Below are 23,184 nucleotides of genomic sequence, written 5' to 3'. Positions count from 1 at the left end.
GAAAAGCCACAGTCACGGCTTCTCGTTGGGTAAGAAATGGAGTCTCTGCTTGTAGTGGGTGCTGGTAATGAGCATGAATTCCATGTATCAACGTACAAACACGTTCACTACCATCCAGGCTCATCTGGGCCTTGTCTGGTCCTAAAATCTGTAAATCTGGAGTAGCTCAGGCAAGTTAGAGGTGCTTCAACCTTCACTGATCAAGTGAAAGAATGTGTGACCATGTGAACTGTTTTGAGTTCACATGGTCCTGTACTGTGGCAGTGGGGGCCTAGTGGGTAAGGAAGCGGCCCCGTAATCAGAAGGTTGCCGGTTCGAATCCTGATCCACCAAAGTACCACTGAGGTGCCACTGAGCAAAGGACCACACACTTCTCCCTGGGAACCTGTCATGGCTGCCCACTTTTCACCAAGGGTGATGGTTAAAAGCAGAGGACACATTTCATTGTGTCACTGTGTGCTGTGCTGCAGTGTTTCACAATGAAAATCACTAGTAAGAAAGGTCAAGCTTATTCTGTCCCCCAAAGAAAGGAGGGCAGCTCACCCTTAAATATGATGTTTCTTCAGAGGGTTCAAGCAAGAGCATTAGAGCGCAGATTTTATTCTGCTGCTAAGGGCTACAAAGCCAATTTTATGAAGCTTTTCACACTTCACACTCTTCATTTAGTCTCTGTTAAGATCAAATTCAGGCTATTACCCAGTAATTATTACAGCAATGAACAAACCCCAGCTCTGCTGCTGCTCTGTGGACATTGTGATCTCAAACACACAGTAGTTTGAAAAAGTTTTGTTTTCAACTAGAGAAATCCAAATCAAATTAAAATTTGGTGTGATCACAGTTTGCTTTGAAAGCTGCATAATTTATTCTAGGTACATTTTTTGAAGTAAAACCAAATAATGATTTTGTTTATATTTGTAATTGGGGAAAAAAAAGAAACAGTATCTTAAAATAGACAGGAAATATTACATAATTTTTCCCCAACTTGTCTAAAGTTTACTCTGTATACATTTTTACTTTGCACAAAGGCAAAGCCTCCAGGTTCACAGCCGAGTTAGACAACAGCAACTGTTGCAATTTAGCATCGCTGTCTATTAATACAATATATGTTAATGACTTACCGCAAAATCAAACTACAGAAGCCCTTATTCCTGATATGGTGAGTATAAATCGTTACTTTAGTCGTTTCTCTTCAGAAATACAACCAATGTTCTCGTTTTTTTTTTTTTTTTGTGCAGATAGTATGGTATTGGATATGGAAGCGCTAGAAGAGGAATCCGAGTCAGATCCCGAGATACAGGCAGCGATGCAGCACCTGAACGAGGGTTTGTGTGACATGGAGGGGAACGTGGAGGCCGGCGGTGAAGAACAGATTAGGCCAGATGTAGGAAGGACCCGTCCGTCAATGAGCGATCTGCTGGGACCCCTACCCACCGTAGCCAGCCTGGCTCTCCAAGAGAGCGCCAGTCAGCCTGAGAATGGTGAGTGTGTGTGTGTGTGTGTGTGTGTGTGTGTGTGTGTGTGTGTGGTGTGTGGGGGGGGGTAAGATTGTGTTGTTCTGTGTGAGATGGAGTGGGCCATAATGTGAAAGCTTTGCTTTTAGTTTCACCACAACCCCACATTCCTGCTCATAATTCACTGGACTGGATTCATCCAATGCACAAAACACCATACTCTGTGTGTGTGTGTGTGTGTGTGTGTGTGTGTGTGATCCTACCTTTATTAAGTAGGATCTGCAGATGCGTGCTTCATTGTTCTGTGTGTTGCAGTCAGTGTGAGGAGATCTGTGGTTGATGGTTTGTGTGTGCGTGCACGCTAATTAGCAAGCTTATAGGTTTGGCTAATTGTGATGGTTTTAGTGTAGGGTTTTTGGAGTGTGTTTGTGTGTGTGAGGGTGGGCATGGTTCCAGGTTGTGATTGCCGGCGTTGATTGTGGTGGTTTTGCCGGGAGCGGGGGAGAAGGGGTGGAGCCTCACATGCCCACTGGTCATGTCTTTGAAGCTGAAAGTGGACACACACGCTACCTTGTCATTAGGGTTTTGTCTTTCATCTAGTCTTCAAGTGTGTTTTTGTACGTGTGTGTGTGGGGGTAGATGTCATTATATTTCTCTGAGATGTTATTTTAACGGAGCGGGTCGGTTGGATGTCCGCTCTGGTAATTATCCGAACAGGAGCGTTTGTGTGGCGCTGGGATTTTCTGCGGCCGATCACGCGGGTAGATGGAGTCCCTTTTATTAATGCGGAGGACGCCATTTCTCCCAGTCGAGCAGGACTGTACAGAGATGTTGTGCTCTGTTAGATTTGTGCGTGTTTCAGCTCAAAATACAACCCCAGATCAGAAAAGGTTGGGACAGGGTGGAAAATGTGAATTAAAAAAAGATTTTCCTCAAATTGTATTTCATTGCAGACAGTATGAACATCATTTGATTTGTAAATAAATATCCATTCTGGCCATTCAGACACATTCCAAAAAAAGTTGGGACAATACAGCATTTACCACTTTTTATACGGTTCCCCTGTCTTTTAACAACACTTAAAAGACGTTTAGGCATTGAAGAAATCAAGGGACTAAATGTTGCAGGTATTACCGTGTCCCATTCTCCCTGCAAACAACGTTTTAGGTGAGCAACAGTACGGGGTCTTCGTTGACTTTTTTTTTTTTTATTTCCGTTTCAAAATGGACCAAACATTCTCTATAGGGGCCAAATCTGGGCTGCAGGCAGGCCCTCTTCTGACGCAGCCTTGCCTTTGTTATTTGCGCAGTATGTGGTTTGGCATCGTCTTGCTGAAATAAGCATGGAAAAGACGTCGTCTTTGTTCCTCCGATACTGGTGCCATCGCAGAAGGGCAAGTTACCTTTGCCGAAGGCACCGACACAACCCCGTTCCATGACAGACCCTGGCTTTTGGACCTGGTCCTTTTTCTCTTTGGTCCGCAGCACATGGCGTCCATTTCCTCCAAAAAAAAAAAAAAGATGTGAAAAACCGATTCGTCTGACCACAGTACACGTTTTCACAGCACAGTGGACCGTCCCAGATGCCTCCGAGCCCAGAGAAGTCCACGGCGCTTCTGGACACTATTTATGTAGGGCTTCCTTTTGGCGCGGTACAGTTTTAGCCGGCATTTCCTACCGTAACTACGTACTGCAGTGCTTGAGAGTGGCTTCCTGGAGCAGCCCTGAGCCCACGCGGTTATATCACTTATTGATGAATGACGGTTTTTAACGCCGTGCCGACCATTCGGTTTAGGCTTGTACCCTTGTCCTGTGCGCGCGGTATTTTCTCCAGATTCCCTGATTCTTTTCGCTGTGTTATGCACTGTAGAGGGAGGAACGCCCAAATCTCTTCCTACCTTTCTTTGAGAAACATTTTTCTTCATGTTGACAAAAAAGAAACCATGAATTATCTTGTGTTCATACTGTCTGCAATGAAATTAAAGTTCAGGGAAAGTTGTGAATTACTTCTTTTTTTCTTCTTTTTTTTTTAATTCACATTTTCATAATTTGGGGTTGTAATAAAAAGAAAAGATTTCAAGGGATGAAAGCAGTTACCAGTGTTTCATAATCATTTTAGGCAACAACTCCATGTTTCGAAAATCATGCTCGAAATCATCAAAATCAAAATTTTGAAGATCCAAACCCCTTTGGTTCGACTATTGGTGCTGAAGTAAATTACGACATTAAAATACAAGGACCTTCACTGAACCAAACGCAATGGTAGTTTCCTCAGGTGACTAATTTAATTTATTTAAAGTGTCTACAATACCACCTATCCATTTATGGGTCTTCTGTTTTTAGAATAGCAGCATTTCTCACTCTTGGCTTCTCTGCACCACCTTACATTAGAGAACGGGGACAGAGAGTCCTGCAGGCTTATGCTGAACACTGAATAATAAGAATGAGCATCTGATAAAGCGGCTTTTGATGATTTACAATTGCCATGAAGGTAAAAAGAGGTGAGACCGATTAATCAACTTTTGCCTGATAACAATACAAAACGTTTTTTTTTTTTTTTTTTTTTACAGTGAATTCTTCAAAATGGCTCCATCTTAGTCTCCATAACCTCCAGTTTATGGTTTGACTAGCAGAAATATGCTGAATAATCAACTGTTACCCCGTTAAGAAACCGTATTAGCTGTAAAGCCAAAGAAATACCCCCTGTCCTTCGTCATCGATCCTTGTCACTGTATGTTGTGACTGAGTGAATGCGTGTATCACTTTATTACAAAATTTATATAGAATCTGTGCAGAATTTTTCACTGTCGTCGTCCTGAAAGACCTCTATCGATGGAGAGCACCTCCCCCACCGCCCTCTGGCCAGATGTGCCGTCAGTGGCCGTCTGTAGGTGTGGAATCGCACCAGAACGCCCCCATTGATTGGCGGAGGTGGAGCCAGTGTTGCCGATCAATAGTGAGCAGCTGCCTGCTCGCCACCAGCCTCCGAGCCGCGAGCGGGTGTGGGCGAAGGCCAGAGAAGAGGGCACTCGGCGCCTAAAACGCATTAAAGGCGGCGGCCCCGTGCGTGTCAATGCCGCTTCGTTCTGTTGAACAGGGTGGAACTGACTGAAACAGGCAACGGAGGAGAACTGAGTGGAATTTAGTGGAATTTATGAATGTTGGTGTACGGTTCACCGACGCCACTATAAACAGTGACACAAAATCAGCTTAATAATATTTACAGGTATTCAATATCCACATGAAATGATACAAAAAATGTGGCAAAATTGGTTGTAAAGAACTTATCTGTATGGATCCAATGAAAATATTGCAAATATTTGTATAGTGTCTATAAAGCAATATATGTTCGTGAATTTCTTACTTTTAATGTATATTGTTTGAGTTCTTTTGATCATGTCAACGAAAAAACGTAAAGTTTTTTTTTATTGCCATCATTTTATAATAAATGTAGTTAATAAAGTAAGAAACATTCTCTCTCCATGTGTCTAGAATATTTTTCTGGCTGAGTATTTTTAACCAACTTTGGCACCCTGGCTAGTAAACTTTACACTTGGGAGTCTTGCTGGTAATGTTATCGGTTAATAACCGAATAGAATCATCTTGAACCTTTTTTTTTTTTTTTATTGATTTAGAACTACTATTGGTAGTAGAAAAAGTAGTAGAACTTGGCTGTGTGTGTGTATGTGCTCGTGCTCTATTGGTGATCTTATTTCTCGGTATGTCTTATCTGTCCCATGAGGACAGTCTTCGGCCCAGAAATTCCACTGTTGAGACGTGAGGCGGTAATATTACCCCAGCACATCACCAAAACCTACAGAACATCCTTTCATCGCTGTGTGCGGCTCACACTGTGGGCGTGTGGGTGTTTGTGAGTCAGAGAAGCGGAGAAAAGTCAGGAGGAGAAAGAACATCTGCGTCTGAATATAGACATCCTTGCTCCCATATGCTGTCTGTTTCCCCCACGCCCTTCTGTCAGCAGCGCTGGTGGGGAGGCGCCGCGTCTTCTTACGCACTGGTGCCGCCCCAGACAGAAATGCTGAAAATGTACAGTCCTACAGACAGAAAACACTCTCCCAAAGAGAAAGTGTCATACTCCATGACCTTTGAACCCCCTGTGCCTGGATATTCCGACATACTTTTAAATGTAGGACTATGTTTTATTGTTTTTTTTCTCAGCATGCCATTCTACTAAAGCATTTCACAATATAATGAACATTGATTATTAGAAAGTCTTTTTAGACAGTAATCAGGATGATCGTTCTAATAGTCATTATGGGTCTTGAAATTAGTTTTTTTTTTTTTTTTATCCATGTACTCCAAATTTTGAAATTTGCTGATTCATTTTTCATATGTAACATACTCTAGAGATTAATCACAGGAGCTTTCAGTGATTTACGAAGTGGAAGACCTCAGATTGACGCTTGGGATTTAGACACGCAGCCTGGGGCGTGCTTATTGTAGAGGGTGCAGAAGGCTCAGGTAAACAGATGGTGCAGTGGTCAGTCAGGCTTTTCATGACCCCTGACCCCTCTTCCGCCCACTCTGAGCTCAGCACTTTCAGAAAGCCCAGCCCCTTGTCCTCAGTGGACACCGCTCCTGCTCAATCACCAGTCTTTATTAGAAATCAACGATTGTTATCTTCAGAGACCTGCGAGCTCTGATGTGAGATGCGGCTATAGATGGTCCATCGCACGTCCTGCTGCTAGATGTTGGTCTTCATCAGTTCCTGGCAGAGTGTGTCATGTCACCCTTTTCTATGTCTCAGAGTTGCTGTAGTGATAGCTTGTCCACTAGGTCTGAGTTATATATTTTTGGTTTGTAGCTTCTGGTTGCATCTGCCCCGCATCTGCCTGCCAGGAGTAGAGTAAAGAAAAGTGACTTCAGAATTGTTTAAATGAACCTTCTTTAAAATGAGCTTATGCTGATAAAAGCCTACAAACACAGATACTCGTCCCAGTTGATTTGAATTTGTGTTTTAATGATGTCTGTCTGTCTGTCTGTCTCTGTGTGTCCTCAGACTCTCTCCCTCGGTTTTCTTTTCTCTCTGCTCTGCTTGTTAAAGGGAAAACGCATCACGCTGCACTGCAGTCAGACTGTGGCCTATTTCAGAAACTCTATCTGGGCTGGAGGGAGAAAACTGAGCGTGAGAGACGAAACGAGATGGAAAAGTCTGCAACCAAGCTGGCAGGACAAAAATACACACACACACACGCACACACACACACCTGCAATGGGGACTAGCTGTTATCCAAAGGGCTGAGTAACAGATTGTTTTGATGGCGGAGTCCGCTGTGATCCGCGGTGTGTGTCTGTGGTTACGGGGTCTGCTGCACCCGTTTCTGTTTTAATTAAAGGGTAGAACCTGCCTAAAGCCAAGGTTGTGTGTGTGTGTGTGTGTGTGTGTGTGTGTGTGTGTGTGTGTGTGTGTGTGTGTGTGTGTGAGGTGAGCTTTTAATTGAACTCAGATCCTGTATCTGTACAGTCCTCATTCTCACAGTCCTCATTTCTATACAATAAAATATTCTCTTAGGTGGGGGGAAAATGATCTTTGTTTACAAAAGAAATCGTCGTTGTTAAGGTTAAAGTTTAGGGACAGGACTAGTTTTAGACTAGGGTACTGCAGTACGCAATATATCTACGATATAAAACGGATCTGGATTTATGCGTTGATGAGATTGCGACAGAATGTCACCTTTTAATCTAGTCCCGTCTGATCTGAAGTTCACATAATGAAATAACTAATGCATACCTAGTAATGAATATGAACGGACAGAGGGTCCATATGAAGAAGAAAATGAAAATGTATTGAGGACAATATAGACTCTAGACTCTTCTCGGTCTTGGCTCCTAGGCGGTGGAATGAACTGCTACTAGATGCTCAACCAGCAGAGTCACTAAAGATCTTCATTTGAAAGTTAAAAACCTTACTTTTTCATCTCTAACATATATTTAATATAAAAAAACAACAATTTGGGTTCTGGGTTGTATAGCTAAAGGAATTTACAGATTGGGTCCTTGTGAACCAAATGAGGGACTTGTTTGATGGATATTTTAAACGTCCCCTATTTTTTTATTTTTTTTTTATTTTTTGCTTTTATATGGGTCTTAGCAATCCCCTAATACTATATTTGTAGTATCCGCTCTCTGATCAGCGAAGCAGAATGGCCAAAGCTCTCCTTTATCCATATCTCTATTTCTAGCCACTGCAGGACCACAGACAGGTTAGGCGAACTCTATTAATGTTAAATAATCTCGCAACCTGAAATTTTCATAATAGTAATATTTTTGAAGCACTCATGTAAGTCACTCTGGATAAGAGAGTCTGCCAAATTTTGTAAATGAAAATGCAGTTTGCTAGCAACAGTAGCAAAAAGACAAAATTGGAGCGCGATGTGTGTCTTATGCGGCTAGTAGAGGTTCTGAGGTCTAAAATGAGAACAGTTGATGCCATTCGGTGAGTTTTGGACGGGCCATCGTCTGTGTGACTAACAAGCAATGATATGGTGTCTTGTTCCTTTTTTATTTTTTTTTATATATATACTTCCCTCCAGTACTTTTTGAACTTTTTTTTTGTACTTCGACACTTAAAAGCATCCTGTAGATATACTAGCTCCGGTGCTGCTGACAGAAGTTAAACCTTCTTTTGAAACTCTCACACCCGTGCAGATGCACACACTTTGTTCCAGAGAAGCTGTCACTCCGGATCACCCCGTAATTTACGTGTGCCTGTATTCATGTGCTTTCTTCCTCCCCGTCCTTCCTTTCATCGAACCACATCAGGCCTTTCCTTCTGAGGAAACGTCCTCTTGTTTTTGCACTGCGGGGATTTCTCGTTTGCTTGTGTGCGCCTGGACTTTACTGTGTGGTGGTGATAAAGCAGCGAGAATTATCAGGGTGTCTCGTGGCAGCGCCGTCTCCTGCAATCTTTCCCGTTCATCGTAATTGAAAAGTGACGGGGACAGCCGAACGTCGCTACATGTGCAGATTTAGTGTTGGACGTGGGATCTACAGTTGATTTCTAAAATTCCCCGTTCGTGTTGACTCTCCGTTCATTTCCGTTCTTCTTCAGGTGACGTGGATGAGAATGGGGAGCTGGACCTGAGCGGCATCGACGATGATGAGATTGAGAGGGTGAGAGAAGGTTACTTGTAGGTCTGAAGGTCACAAGCACACTTGCGCAAAACTTCAGTATTGCAGTTGTAGTTGAAATGGCGCCTTTCCTTCTTCTGCAGTATCTTTTGAATGATAAGGAAGTGGCCGTCAAGACAGAGCTGTGGATGAAAGAGAATGCAGACTATCTAAAAGAACAGAAAGGTGGGAGACGAAGACTTTTCGACGTCCTTTTTTTTTCACGTGCTTATCAGTTAATTATTGTATTATTCATTAATTTGCAGAGAAAGAAGAGAAGATTGCACAAGAAAAAGAGCAGGGAATCTACAAAGAAAAGGTGTGTTGTGCGTATTCCTGTCGTGGTGAGCACCAGTTTTCCTTAAACTGAAAGGCCTTTTGCTGTTCAGGTCTTCACAGGATAAAATAAAGATGGAACATTTGAAATTCAAATTTTATTTGTCACATACACAGTCAAACACGATATGATATGCAGTGAAATACTTTAATTCCATATTGCAAATATTCCAAGTATACAGTGATCAAATATGCAAATATTGCAGACATAACCAAATATTACACTTTTATGTTTTAACATAAAATATGTGTAACAGGTAGGGTGAAGGTGTGCAAATGTGTAAAGTGAAAACATGTATTAGAGTTCTGTCCTATGAAGTGTTCGTATTGCCTGCGGGAAGAAGCTCCTCCTCATTCTCTCTGTGTTGGACTTCCCTGATTGCACCAGAGAGAAGAGTCCATTGTTGGGGTGGGTGAGGTCCTTCACTATCTTCCTGGCCCTGGTCCAGCACCACTTGCTGTAGATTGAAGGTCAGGGAGCTTGGTACAGATGATGCGTTCAGCTGATCGAACCATCCTCTGTAGGGCTCGCCAGTCCTGCATGGTGCTGTTCCCGAACCAGGTTGAGATGTTTCCCATCAGGATGCTCTCTATGGTGCAGGAGTAGAAGTTCCTGAGCACCTTGGAGGGCAGTCTGAAGTCTCTCAGGCGTCCGAGGTGGTAGAGACGCTGCCGGCCATTTTTCACCACGGTGTTGATGTGACAGGACCATGACAGGTCTTGTGTGATATAAACACCGAGGTATCGGAAGCTGTCCACTCTCCCCACTGGGCTCCTGTTGATGACAAGGGTCTGGTAGTTAAACAATGTAAAATGCTTTAGTAACACACCTGCCTATGAACCAGAAGAGCCAGGTTCAAGCCCCACTTACTACCATTGAGTCCTTGAGCAAGACACTAGACCCTGAATGTCTCCAGGGGGACTGTCCCTGTTACCACTGGATAAGGGCATCTGATAAATGCTGTAAATGTAAACTTTAATCTTAATTTAACAACCTGTTAGTGTAGGTCAGGGGTTACTTCAGGAACAGGGCTTGGGACTGGCGGCTCTAATGAAGATTGTGTCTAGATGCTAGAAACTAGATTATAATTCAAATGTGCCTGTCGGCAGTTTCTCAGCCACAGCGATGGTTGTAAAAAATATTAATGAGATTTGCGGACTGTTTTTTTTTTTTTTCTTGCTTGTCCTCAAACTGCAACCTTGTGGATTTTTGCTCCAGAAGCGAAAACCACCAAAGAAGCAACAGCCCATCCATGCCAGGTCGGCAGACGAGGCCATCGAGAAAATGTTGGAACAGAAGAAGATCTCCAACAAGATCAACTACGACGTGCTGAGGGACCTGAGCAAAAGCAATCCAGACAGCCCTGCCAGGCCGAGCCAGGACAGCCTGGAGCCAAGCGGCAAAAAGACTGCCAACACCCGAAACAGCAGAGTGGGCGTGGCCTCACTGGGGATAGGCGAGCATGTCCGAAACGTGGCCAAGAGGTGGGTGGGGACCACGTTTTTTTTTTATTCTTTTTGCAGTCATTCCTGGACTCGTGCATCCTCACTAGTTTCACAATTTGATTGAATTATGATTATGAGGTTACCAATGATCAATGAATCACTTTAAATTCATGTCTTCAATGATCAGTTCTCCATCGGTATTAATCCCAGCACCTTGTATGGGTGAACTTGTTTAGATCACATTAAATTGTTTCATGATGAACACAGACAATGCAAATTTAATTTAAGTGGCTGATTTAACATGAAATCATACAAAATTGTTCTTTATCCTCGGAATTCATTTGTAAATTGCAATTGCTATTAATCTCATTACCTCACACTGTGCTGCTGTGTGAGCATCACATCATGTCATATCACTACTACTGCCATTATTATAGCATATCATATACCACATACACGTACTAAATACTAAATACATCCACACACTGATATATTGTCCTATTGCTGCTACTTGTCTGCCTGGTTTGTCCAGTTTGTCTCGACCTGCACTATTTTATGGGACAGTGCACAATGCCTTAGTCATGTTTTTGTGTTGTGTGCTATTCCATTTGTCATTTTGCACACTATGAATCTCCAAAGCTTTGCAGTCTCATCTCTGTGTACTTTTATATGGTCAGATGTTAAAGTTGAAAACTAAAGAGAGAGAGATATATGGAGACATGGAGAGACATTGTTTTACTGTTTACCTCTTGGCTGATTTTCTCCAGCACCTTGTTCCGCGAGCCTTCGGGCACGTTGCCGTCACATTGTGGATGCATGTTGCCGTGTCCCTGTGTGGCTGAGCGGGGAAGAGTTTAGGGACACTGCAGTGGAGGCGGGATGCAGGAGTAGATAATAGAAGGATAAATCAGAAATGACTGAGTGGAGTCATAGAGAGGGGGCTGTAAGGGATTATACTGATGGAGAGGTGGAGGAGTTTCAGCTTTAAGCTTCTCTGACCACACACATACACACACACACACACACACACACACACACACAAATATGTTTTTTTTCCCGTCTCGCACCACATTATGATGACATGGCGTTTCTTTACAGCAGTGGCTAATCGCCTCAGACAGCCACGCTCTTCTCCTCCTTTACTGTCTCCACCAGTCAATATCACTGCCTCCTTTTCACAGATTTTCTTCTATGCTTCTGGATTCAATTTCATATCTCACTCACACACACACACACACACACACACACACACAAGCGGCAGATAATGAAATACTGCTGCAAGATTTTGCTGATTAATCAGAAGAGGCCTTCTACACCTTTTAATGCGATTTGGGAATCTTGGGCGTGTGCTCCCTATTGATAGCAGTTCCTGTAAAAATCCACTGGAACCTCAGCTCCAGTGTGTCTGTCTCTCCTTTCTTTTCTGGAAGGGGTTTGTTCTGCTGGTTTGGTGAAGTTTAATTTTTGGCATACAGCATTTCTTTAGTTAAGTCAAGTGCATTGTTCTCATGTGTAGTGTTGTGTGTGTGTGTGTGTCTGTGTGTGTGGTTTTAATACTTCTCCTTTATTTTTCAACCTTAATTTCTCTCACTTTGGTCCAATTAGAAGGTTTTGGCGTTAAAAATAACCTCCATTATAAATGTGGCCTGAAAAGTGTGTAAGTGTGTGTGTGTGTGTGTGTGTGTGTGTGTGTGTGTGTGTTTTGAGATGAAAATGTGGAACTCATTTTTACCCTGGCTGCATATTTACCGTCTCCTCCCTCCTCCTCCCCTGTTTTGGAATGCTGGGAAATGCTCCCAGCCAAGGTGACAGGGCGACTGTAGTGTGTGTGTGTGTGTGTGTGTGTGTGAGTGAGATCTCCCACGTTTCAATCCCTCCGGTTGTGTCATGGCCTCATTACTGTTCCTGGGAATTCCGAACAAAAGCTCTGAACCCCCCAGCTCTGACGTAGCCGCACCTCCATAGTGAATTGAGGTCTGTGTGGGTGGGGGATTCCCAGGGCAGATTTAAACATTCATCAGCCTCACCGATGGAGATTTGACCTGCTGCTGGTCAGTAGAAGTGCAAAAAAAAAAAACATAAAGTAATTCCCGCTGTCTTGGCACTTACTGATGAATAAAACAAAGCACTCTCCGCGTCAAGTTCACTTCTTCTCGCTCTTCGTTCCACAATGAAGACATGATGGGCTGTTAGTCTCTCCCTCCTCTGGCCTGCTCTCTGGGTAAGAGGCCATTCAGGTGCTGGCGCTGTGTTTTGTACCTGGCGGTCGAATGATTGATGCGGTCGGGGCGCCGGAGAGGATCTTCAATCATTCATCGCGCCGCTCAGACGTCTCAGGCTCCTTTCAACAAAACGGGCTGAATGGGGGCTTCGTTACTCGGGAGTCCTCTTACTTTGGAGGGCCTGTTTGCTCTTAAGAATAAGTGAAGAGTTGGAGTGTGCACACACACACACACACACACACACCTCCTCATTCACATCCCACTTCAGACTGAATGAACAGCTTTGATTCAGCAGTGTTTACACCTGTGTAGATCCCGGCACGCTGTGACTTGGGACATCAGGCGCTGCGCTGCGCCACGTGACGGTTAAGGTGCAATGTGTACAATTTTGTCACCTGAGCAGTTTTTTTTTCCCCCTTTGTTTGGTTTTTAAATTAAATAATACCTAAATATATTGGACTGGCACCCCGCCCTGCGCAGGTTGTCCCCGGATGTCCCAGCATGGCAGCTATGAGTTGCTGTGCACTGAAAACCTGATTATGTTACGGATTTGGCCTTTTGTTTTAGGTTCTAGTCAACATGACCTGGTAAGAAACAGGGATGAGGGACGAGTCGAGGACGAGAAGTGAGAGGTTGTGGAGCTTATTGGTTATTTGACCTGTTCTGGGGGAAAATAATCCTCTTGAGGTTCATCGTGCTATTATGAGCAAGTCACTGCTAGCTGGTTATCATTTTAACATCCAGGAATATCTCTGCAACACAAAAAAATGTTTTATTTCCACAGCCTTTTAACTGGCTTGCAAACACACACACACACACACACACACACACACACTCGCTCAGGTTAGTCCTGGCTGCACGGCAGGAGAAAGGCTGCATTCACATCTCTCCCCAACCGGACCGTTACTCCCAAACACAGGAGGGCTTGTTGTGTGTTTTTTTTAATTATGAGGCCTGAGGTTCATCAGAGCCACTCAGGGTAGCAGAAGAGCAGGGGGGAAGGGTGTGTGTGTGTGTGTGTGTGTGTGTGTGTGTGTGAGAGAGAATGGGAGGGCGGGGGAGAAACAGTGTAATCATTGTGCTTTTCAAACGGGTACATAGAAAGTATATTGTGTTTATTGTATACCTCCCCCCTCAGACATGCCCCATCCCCAGGACCCTAAAAACACACACACACACACTATCTCATGCACTCTTAACTTTTCCACATTTTTAAAATTTCTCTCTCTTGTCCAAATTTCAAGAAAATAAAACACGAACCAGCAGAAACAGTCCCCGTCAACATTAGCCACGAACTATAATAGAACATCTTGGTTTGCATGGTCTTTCGATTCTGCGTAATTTCACACCCCGCAGTAAAATCCAGAGGACAAAAAAAAAAGTGTCTTTTCAGTCATGGCTGCCTCTTTTAAACTGGTGTCTGAGGGGACCAGAAATGAGCTTCAGGTTGGCCACGTGGACAGCGCGGTGCAGATGGGGTGGGCGTTTTTGAATTTAAAAGACAGCTCTTTAATATTGTCCTGGATTCCTCTGCTGCTGTGAGAAACTGGTACACACACACACACACACACACATGACTGGACCATTACTACAGAGACCTCAGCAGAGCTACAGGGCAGCTAACTTGAATAATAAATTAAAAGAGGGCTATGATTAGATTTTGGTTGAAGCTGCACTTTTTTTTTTTTTTCCCTTAACATGTCTGTCTAATGGGACCATCTGTTAGTTTGTCTGTCCCCCTTCCACTTCTCTCCCCTCCTCTTTTCTGTAGCTTTGTGCCAGAATGTCATCTAGTCTTTGTTTTTCCTGTCTTGCAGTTCTTGCTCTTCCAGAAAGACCCAAAATAGGGCAATAATTACCCTCCATTCACACAGTCTCCCCCCAGAATCCAGACTGCGTGTGAATGTGTGTTTGTTTTCAGGTGCTCATGTGGCGTAAATTTCAGAATCACATTAGTAGGCGAGTGTCATGCTCGGCATGAACATAGTACCCTTAGTGTACTAATCTCAGTCTTGGAACTAGTGGCCTATAAGTCTGATCAATCTATGATGATTGAAATGCTACTTAAGGCCCCCAGGTTCTCAACCTCGTGTGTGTGTGTGTGTGTGTGTGTGTGTGTGTGTGTGTGTGTGTATATACCTGTCCCTAACCTTCAATAAATCCTGAATTTAATTTTTTATTTAAATTTTTTTGCAATACCACTGCAACCAGTTGCACCACCATATCCCCTCCCATCACTGTTCGCCCACCCTCTCCCTTGTTTGCCCCCCTCCTCAGTCTCTCTCAGCTGATGAACCCAGTCATCCTTCCAGTCTGCCGGTCGGCGAATTCGGTCCGTTGCTGCTCTCCGCTCCCTGCCTCAAGCTGATTAAGGTCGAGTGTAAAGCCTCCAGGAGTCGCCGAGTCTGAACGCTTTTCAGAGAGGAAAGTGCTACTGTGAGCCTGATAAAGAGAGAACCTATAGGACAGGGGTATTCAATTAGAAGTTATTAAATATAGCTCAAGTAGACGGTCCAAACCGAAGTCCATCTGAGGCCTTTAGTTCAGATTAAAGAAAACAAATCAGCAATGGCGTTTAAGCCCTGCTTCACAACTGTCCCACCACAAAACGTTTTTTTTTTCTGTTGCCCCAAAATCCACAACACTTTATGGAACATTCGTCTGCACGTTTCTGTGCTGTAAATGTATGTGTGATGAGTTTGGTAGATCTGTCATACTGGGCTTGCAGTTCGGTTATTTTTGCGTGCCCAGACTTCAGGGACTCTGCTCAAAAGAGCTCTGCTTTCATAGTGGCGCTTGCAGTCCATTATATTTCTCCATATACTCTCTTCCTTACTGCTGTGTAAAGTAAAGATTTTATTGGCTCAACTGTGTGAAGCTATTGTCATAATAACTGGAGTAACAGCACCCGCAATTAATAACCGTGTCCATCCAAAATTAGGCTCTGCGAGAATGACTTAATCAGTCACGGGTCCGGACAGAACCATCTCTCAGTCCGGATCCCGGCAGAGGTCCACCGTTTGGTGATGACATCTATAAGAGAAGGAGCTCCCCATTTTCATTTTTTAAATGTTTATGGGGTGCTTGTAGCCTAGTGGGTAGCACTCTCACCTATGAACCTGAACACCACAAAAGTCCCAGGTTCAAACCCCACTTACTACTATTGTGTCCCTGAGTGACTGTCCCTGTCACTACTGATTGTCGCTTTGGATAAGCGCATCTGATAAATGTATTGTGACCCAACTGTGACCCTAATTGGGTGTCTGTACCCAAAGCGATCAGTTTACCGCTAGGCTGGGGTTGGCTAAATAATTAACTTGTCAGTGATATCCTAAGCTCCTATTGGTTACCTGCTGACATTCCATGGTCACTGGTCACCACGTCTAACATGGCGTCATCAACCACCATAGCTACATTTATCATGTATACTGTACTGTGCAGTGCTGTTTTGTTCAAGTTAATGTGTGTTTAATAAGGTAATGGAGGGATGTTCTGTGGAATTCCTGGCCCAATGTATTCAAGGGAGCCATGGTTCAAGATGTTTTATCCATCTGAAAAGTGCACCCCACCCTGCCGCTGGCAACGGCAATTATCCGAGCCCCTCTCCACCCAAAGACATAGGTGTAACCCGGATAAAAATCGTTGACTCCTTGTCATTATCCTTGTCTCGGAATGGAAGCAGCTCCTTCTGATTAGTTAACAGGAGTTTACGCAACTCTGGCATTGAAACTGTGAAAGCATCTGCATCCATGTTCTTTAAATCTGTGTGGGGGGGGAAATAACCTTCTGTTTAGATAGATTTCTTTACTTGTGCTGTAATGATATGGAAGGTGCGATTAATCTCATGTCATGGTACCAGAAGACCGATATCACAATCTCCTGCCAACACGCTGATAACCTTACAAGTGTTGCCCCATATTACATTACCAGTGCGACAAAACTAGTTTTCACTTAACAATAGAATTCTATAAGACTCTTAAAATTGTTATTAGATCATGCCTCCTCTGTCAGTTGTGAGATTATTTTACAATCCCAGAAAAAAAAAAACATAATTTAGCATTCGCAGTTTGGATGACTTTCTGCAATGCCACATTTATTTTTGTCCCGGTGTTAGTTTTTCCCCAAGATCTCGTAGAGATGATTGGGCAGTCAGACCCCTGGGAAAAATTCTTCTCCAGCACAAATGGGGTCTGGTTGTCTCATGCTCCCTGGTCAGTATATTCAGGTAGTCAGTCGACCTCATAACATTGCTGAACCTCGACCTGAACAACTAGAGAAACCCAAGATCATTTGCACTACCTTCTCGACAGTTTAGTCCCAATCCTAATAGTTCCCTTTGCACTGGACCATATATGGAGCACCTTGTGCCGGTTCTTGTGTATATGCCCCTGCCCTGCTGTGTGTTCTGAAGTGTGTGTGTGTGTGTGTGTGTGCAACCACCGGTCTACATAAACACAACAGACAGAACAACACAATACACAACAGAATGTACAAACACATTAAAATCAGGCACTCGAAAATCTTGCATCACAGGTAGACGTCTGCAGGGACAAACATCCTCCACTGCAACCACTGAACATCCAGGGTATGGACATTGAGGCTGTGGAGAGCTACAGCTACCTGGGAGTTTATGAGATTATCTGAACAATAAACCGGACTCGACACACAACTGCCAACCACTGTCAGACCCTACAACAGCTGACCACACACACACACACACACACACACACACACACACACACACACACACATCCAATACACCATAATGTGTGTGTGTGTGTGTGTGTATATATATATATATATATATATATCCACTCTGTAAATATGCACACATACTTATTTTTATATATAGTCAATCGTGATCATTCAAGATTTCTTTCTTTCTTTCTTTTAATAATCCCTTTTGAAACTTCATCCATCCATCCATACATTTAATTATCAAGTGTGAGACTTATTTATTTGCATTTTTAAATACAGGTGGTGATTTTTGGACTGGCAGTGTATTTGGATGAAGAGTTTAGATCAGTAGGTTGCATTAATGTCCCTTACATAATTGAAGTGATTTTCTATAAAATGCATGTTGTGCAATCATTCTACCACTTAAAAAGGCAGAGCCCTGACTGTACACTGACCCCTACCCTGGGTTTATTGCAGAGTCAGGCTTCTTCTCACTGCTGGGATGTCAGTTTGGTCTGAGGACTGAACTGATGCTGACTCTGCATATAATTAACTCTTTAGCCTATGGGAATGGTGGGGATAATATATTGGGGAATATGGCTTCCTGTGTGTGTGTGTGTGTGTGTGTTCTGTCAATATTACAGAGACCAGGTTGGACCTTCTGCTCCCTAACTGGATCCCTAACTGATTTCGAGGACTCTGAATGCAATGGCGTGGTTTTTTTTTTTTTTTTTTTTTTTTTTTTTTTTGGGGGGGGGGGTTGTAGCTGTCAAAAAGTCTCACTCTGCCCTGGTTGCATGGACTTAACAGCCAGTGTGAAAGAGTGAGCAGGAGTGTGTTTGAGATTGTGTGTGTGTGTGTGTGTGTATGTGTGTGAGGGAATGCACACTGAAACAGACATTCTCTTTGGCTCTCTGGCTCCAGCAGAGTCAGCCTCTGCCAAGCACCTTTCTTCGTCCCAGAATGCACTGCAGTGTGAATAGGCCACACTCACACTGAGATCTGAGAAAATGCCAACCTGCGTGTGTCTGTGTGAGTGTGTGTGTGTGTTCGAGGAGTGAGTGACAATCTTTGTTTACACTGCCCCATGTGAAAGGGCAGTGTGTGTGTGTGTGTGTGTGTGTTTATAAAGGCCGCTGTTTAGCGATTTGCCCATTAGAACATTAATATGGGCTCATAATGACTTATCATTTATTTATGCTGTTGCTGTCTTCACACCATTAGTCTCTCTTAGTCTAGGGTGTGTGTGAGAGGAGCTGCAGCTTCTTCCTCTGAAATCCATTTTTCTTCTTCATGTTTCCACACTGCTGCAGTTCACATGTCAGACAGGCGCTTGTTTATGCTTCCTTAATGGTGTTTAATGATTTATTAAATCTACTCTGGCTTATGTTCAGGCAACATTTTCAGCCGTTCTATGAGACTCTGCTTTGTGTGTGTGTGTGTGTGTGTGTGTGTGTGTGTGTGTGTGTGTGTGTGTGTGTGTGTGTGTGTGTGTGTGTGTGTGTGTGTGTGTGTGCTCAAGCTTGTGTGAGAGAACTGCTTATCCCATGTTAAGGCTGGGGAATAGTTAAGTGGATAAAAATGAGCTCAGACGAAAGATGTAAGGAAGATATCTCTCTCTCTCTCTCTCTCTCTCTCTCTCTCTCTCTCTCTCTGTGTGTGTGTGTGTGTGTGTGTGTGTGTGTGTGTGTGTGTGTGTGTGTAAATACCTCCCAGGGGAGTTTTAATAGATGGGAGATTGAGGAGGAAATGCTAATGTAAACCCCCAGAGACTCTTCTCCATATGATCTGTGTGTGTGTGTTTGTGTTACATTTGCATCTGTGTCATTTGGTGGTGTGTGTTATTTGTGGATGTTTTTTTTTTTTTTTGTATTCTTTCTCTCCTCTTAATAACCGTTGTTTACGCTCGATCCATAATGGCGTCTGTGAGGTGGGTGATGTTGGAGCGTTAGGTACTTAGTTATTTAGTTAGTAACCATGTTATTAAGTGAATGAAAGAACCCTTCCACTGAAATATTAATCTTTAACTGTAATTAAGGATGGTAATCGGTGTGACACATTACCGTTGCAATAGATGATGATACAGTAGATATATTTAATGCATTATATATTGCTGTACATTCACGTGGATGCCCCTCAGTCTCTGTTTTTCCTCTCTTCCAGGTTACAACCACTGGTGTTGGCACGGCCAGCTAAGAAACCGGCTCTAGGGGAGGTAAGACCCACCTGTTACTCACCTGGCCACACCCACTGTGTTGCCACTCAGTACTGTGTCACTTATTTTTTGGCCCCACTTTTGCTTTCCCGTCTGGAAGTCTGAGCGAGGCTTGGATGTCCTAGGTAACCTCAAGTCACAGCCTGGGAACCCTGGAGCAGTGGAGTGGTTTGATTGGCTGGAGTTCATGCTGCTTTGGTTTCATAACGCTCCATTTACGTTCTTCTCACAAATGAGGCATGGTCTCAGATAGAACCACCTCCTAAACTCTACAGTCAGTCTATATTGTCATTGTGTGTTGGAAGTGCATGCACACACACACACACACACACACACACATAAACGATTTGAACACAGCTGTGTGGAAAAGTGGGGAGATGACCCTCACACACTCTCTGCTCCTGCGGATCTGTGAGAATGCACAGCGGTGCAGCAGCAGCAGGAGTGTAAAACTGCGGCGCAGACACTAACCTCCGCGTGGACTCCCACAGGGATGTCTGTAAGGGAAAGAGAGAGGGGGGGGAAAGGAAAAGATGGAGGGAAGGAGGATGGAAATGGAAAATGAACAGTAGGAGGTTGAACAGAGTCCACAACGCGGAGTTTTCACATCCGAACCCCAAAAACCCACATCAGAACCCACTTTTTTTCCCCTTTTAGTATTTTCCCTTTTGTTAATGGCAAAAATGGTAGCAGTATTTGTAAAGACACACAATGGTAACAATTATTGCTACTGCTACTTTCATATTTTTTAATTCAAATCAATTAAAGTTTTTTGTAAACTCAGTCATATTAAATGAAGCTCACAACCGAGATGAAAACATCTTTCTGCACCAAATAGTTCAACATACTGCACCAGCATTTATTTCCTGGTGTGTACAGAACCAAAAATGTTGTACCTGATCATGTGACTCAATCCACCTTTTTTTTTTTTTTTTCTTTCTAGCTGGTACCTGCTGCACCTGTGGCTCCTACCCAGAATGCAGTGGTGGTAGTGAGTGGCCCAGTGACGTATGAGGAAGATGCAGATGAAGAAGAGGAGGAGGAGGAGGAGCAGTGCATTAGTGCCATGCAGCTCATGGGAGACGATGGTCAGTCACACTCTACCTGAGAGAACATTCTTCACCACCTCTAACACCAGAACCTGAGATTTACCAGTTGTGCTCTAGCGGTTAAGGAAGTGGACTCGTAATAATAAGGTTGCGGGTTCAAATCTTGAACTGCCAAGGTGCCATTGTGTCCCTGAGCAAGACACTTAATCCTAAATTGCTCTGGATGAGGGCATCTGATAAATGCCGTAAATGTGAATGCAAAGCACCGTCCCCACACACTGCTCCCTGGGCACCCGTCATGGGTGATGTTTAAAAGCAGAGGAAACATTTCATTGTGTCACAGTGTGCTGTGCTGCAGTGTTTCAGAATGGCAATCACTTCACTTTCATTTTTTCACTTTCATCAGTCATCCAGTGTCCAATTTTGGTGAGCCTGTGCTCGCTCTAGTCCCACCTTTCTGTGCTTGTTTGAAAGAAGTGAAACAGACATGGTGTTGTTCATGGTTCTGTTGTTACTCAAGGTTTAGCGTGATGTGCAATGAGATTGGTTTTGGCTGCTATTCAGTCCAAACCAACCTGGCTAACGACATTTGTTGTTGTTGTTATTATTATTATTATTATTATATATCCACTCTGTACATATATTCAATGCGTCAATACATCCAGAAATTTACATATACAAATATATACATTTATATTTTTTAATACTCATCCATATAAATATTGTTTGTATTGTGTACCGACTGTACTGTTGGTATAGATTTAATATTCTGTTTTGTTTTTGTGGCTCTAATCATGTACTATCCATCTGCCATGACTATGCAAATATATAAAGGGATGGACAGGACCACTCAATCCTCCACATCTGCCAATTACAATTAAACCACAGTCTGAATCACATTCTTCTGATGATATAGATTTATTTTTTTTGCTAGAAATTGACATATAATTGAGTAGGTGTACAAGTGTTCCTAATAAAGTGCTCAGCTGCTCAGTGTGTGTGTGTAAACTGTTTAACAATGTGATAAGATATGATCTCTACAAAAAAATGTGAATTATAACTTTTTTTTCTTTTTTTTTTTTCCCCCAATCTAGAATATGGCTTGGACGACGATGATGGATACTAAGTTATATGGACAAAGCAGATCAACGAACAGTGAAGACTGCTGAAGTGTGTGGTGGTTTGGAGTCTGTGTGTGTGTGTGTGTGTGTGTGTGTGTGTGTTTCAGGGAACAAGAATCCCAAACAGGACTCTGTCCATCAAATACGCCATGATTTGTAGGATACACATTTCAACTTGCACTACACACTATGCACTTTTTCGTCACATCAAATTACACAAAAGTTTTGTGTGTGTGTGTGTGTGTGTGTGTGTGTGTGTGTGTGTGTGTGTGAGAGAGAGAGAGCGAGTGAGAAAGAGAGAGCTTGTAAATGTACAGGATTATGATTTGTTTGTGAGATAAATGTTTTTTTTGCGACTGTGTGTGGCTCCTCAGTCTCAGGGGTATGAAATTCTCCCAGTAAAAGGATTAGACCCTAATGATGACATACGATCATGCAGCACTAACCCAATCAGCGCTGCCTGGCTCCGTACGGGTGGGATGGCCTCGGCGCACGCAGGTTCCATTTACTAAAAACCCTTTAGCCCAAAAGGAATTAGCGTCCAGCTACATCAGTATTACAACACCAATCGTTTTAAAGAAATAGTGGAGCTGCTCATGTCTGAAGGGCTTTAACATTTTAAAGCCAAAGTATTACCGTCATGCTGCCTTAAATAAGAGCTCTTGAAGTTCTCTTGAAGTGCGCCTTAGTAGCTGAAAGATTTTGGTTTTGTTGGCACATCTTGTGCCCTATTAATGTATTTATTTGAATGTGGCAGCGTACTCGGTTTAATTTTTGGCTGAAAGGCGTCTGTCATGATTTATTTATGCATTTCTCATCTATTTACATGTGTAAAAGTATTGTAAAGTATCCAGATGCAATTCATTCCAGAAATAAATCATTCTGATGTATGTTTTACCATATCATTCTGATACGTTTATCTAGCAAATGTCACCTGACTATGTACAAAGAGAAAAATGTGCCTGTTAATTTTAGGGAAAAAACGTTCAGGACGCTGGTGCTTGCACTCTAGTGTAAGGACCAGATAATCTTTAAACAGAAATTAAAAGGGGAGGAACCTTTGCCGCTTCCTCATTCTACATGTCCATCAATCCACCACATGCAAGCATTAAAGTTTGTGTTTCTTGTTTTATATATTTATGTAAATGCTGAGGACATCTTTATTTGTGCCCTTAATTTTTGATTCTATGCAAAACAGGCTGATCACTGTCTTCGGACCTGAAGGCTGTGATGCATTTGAATGCAAAATGCATCATGCTGTCATGTTTTCACAGTAAAAAATGTGGTTGGCAAACGCAAAAGAGTTTCGACTTTTTATTTCACTGTTCTAGGTCTCTCCAGCCGTCCTTGAAGCAGAGACTCTGGTTGCGCAACAGCAAGAGTGACATTGGAAGTGCGTGCGAAGTCGAGAACGCCGTGCTGAGCACGAGGCTTTTATCGTCTGGTTTTAAAAGACCCTGGGAGAACTGCCTGGTTTGCCAGTGTTCTTCCACACTTTCTGTCTGGCTGCTGTCACATTTCTGTTTTTTTTTTTTTT

At 43.1% G+C, this 23,184-nt stretch overlaps 1 protein-coding gene across 3 annotated transcripts in view; it reads left to right on the top strand.

Moving 5' to 3' along the window:
• The window catches only part of brf1a (BRF1 general transcription factor IIIB subunit a), a 43,673-nt gene extending 20,933 nt beyond the window's left edge, over window positions 1–22,740 (top strand). For 2 of the 3 annotated variants that reach the window (XM_028973410.1, XM_028973426.1), the window contains 8 exons: window positions 1,236–1,478; window positions 8,523–8,584; window positions 8,686–8,767; window positions 8,848–8,900; window positions 10,137–10,402; window positions 19,426–19,477; window positions 20,421–20,565; window positions 21,621–22,740. In XM_028973410.1, the coding sequence (XP_028829243.1) occupies window positions 1,236–1,478; window positions 8,523–8,584; window positions 8,686–8,767; window positions 8,848–8,900; window positions 10,137–10,402; window positions 19,426–19,477; window positions 20,421–20,565; window positions 21,621–21,652 (935 nt within the window). In that variant the 3' untranslated portion in view covers window positions 21,653–22,740. Of the gene's footprint in view, window positions 1–1,235; window positions 1,479–8,522; window positions 8,585–8,685; window positions 8,768–8,847; window positions 8,901–10,136; window positions 10,403–17,562; window positions 17,835–19,425; window positions 19,478–20,420; window positions 20,566–21,620 lie in introns of those variants that run through there. The other variant, XM_028973418.1, reaches the window with a different exon arrangement.
• Window positions 22,741–23,184: the final 444 nt, after the last annotated feature.

The sequence above is a fragment of the Denticeps clupeoides genome, chromosome 1, assembly GCF_900700375.1.
Source record: "Denticeps clupeoides chromosome 1, fDenClu1.1, whole genome shotgun sequence".
Taxonomy (NCBI): Eukaryota; Metazoa; Chordata; class Actinopteri; order Clupeiformes; family Denticipitidae; genus Denticeps; species Denticeps clupeoides.
Note: the sequence above shows the minus strand (reverse complement) of the source record. Positions and strands in the feature narration are given on the sequence as shown.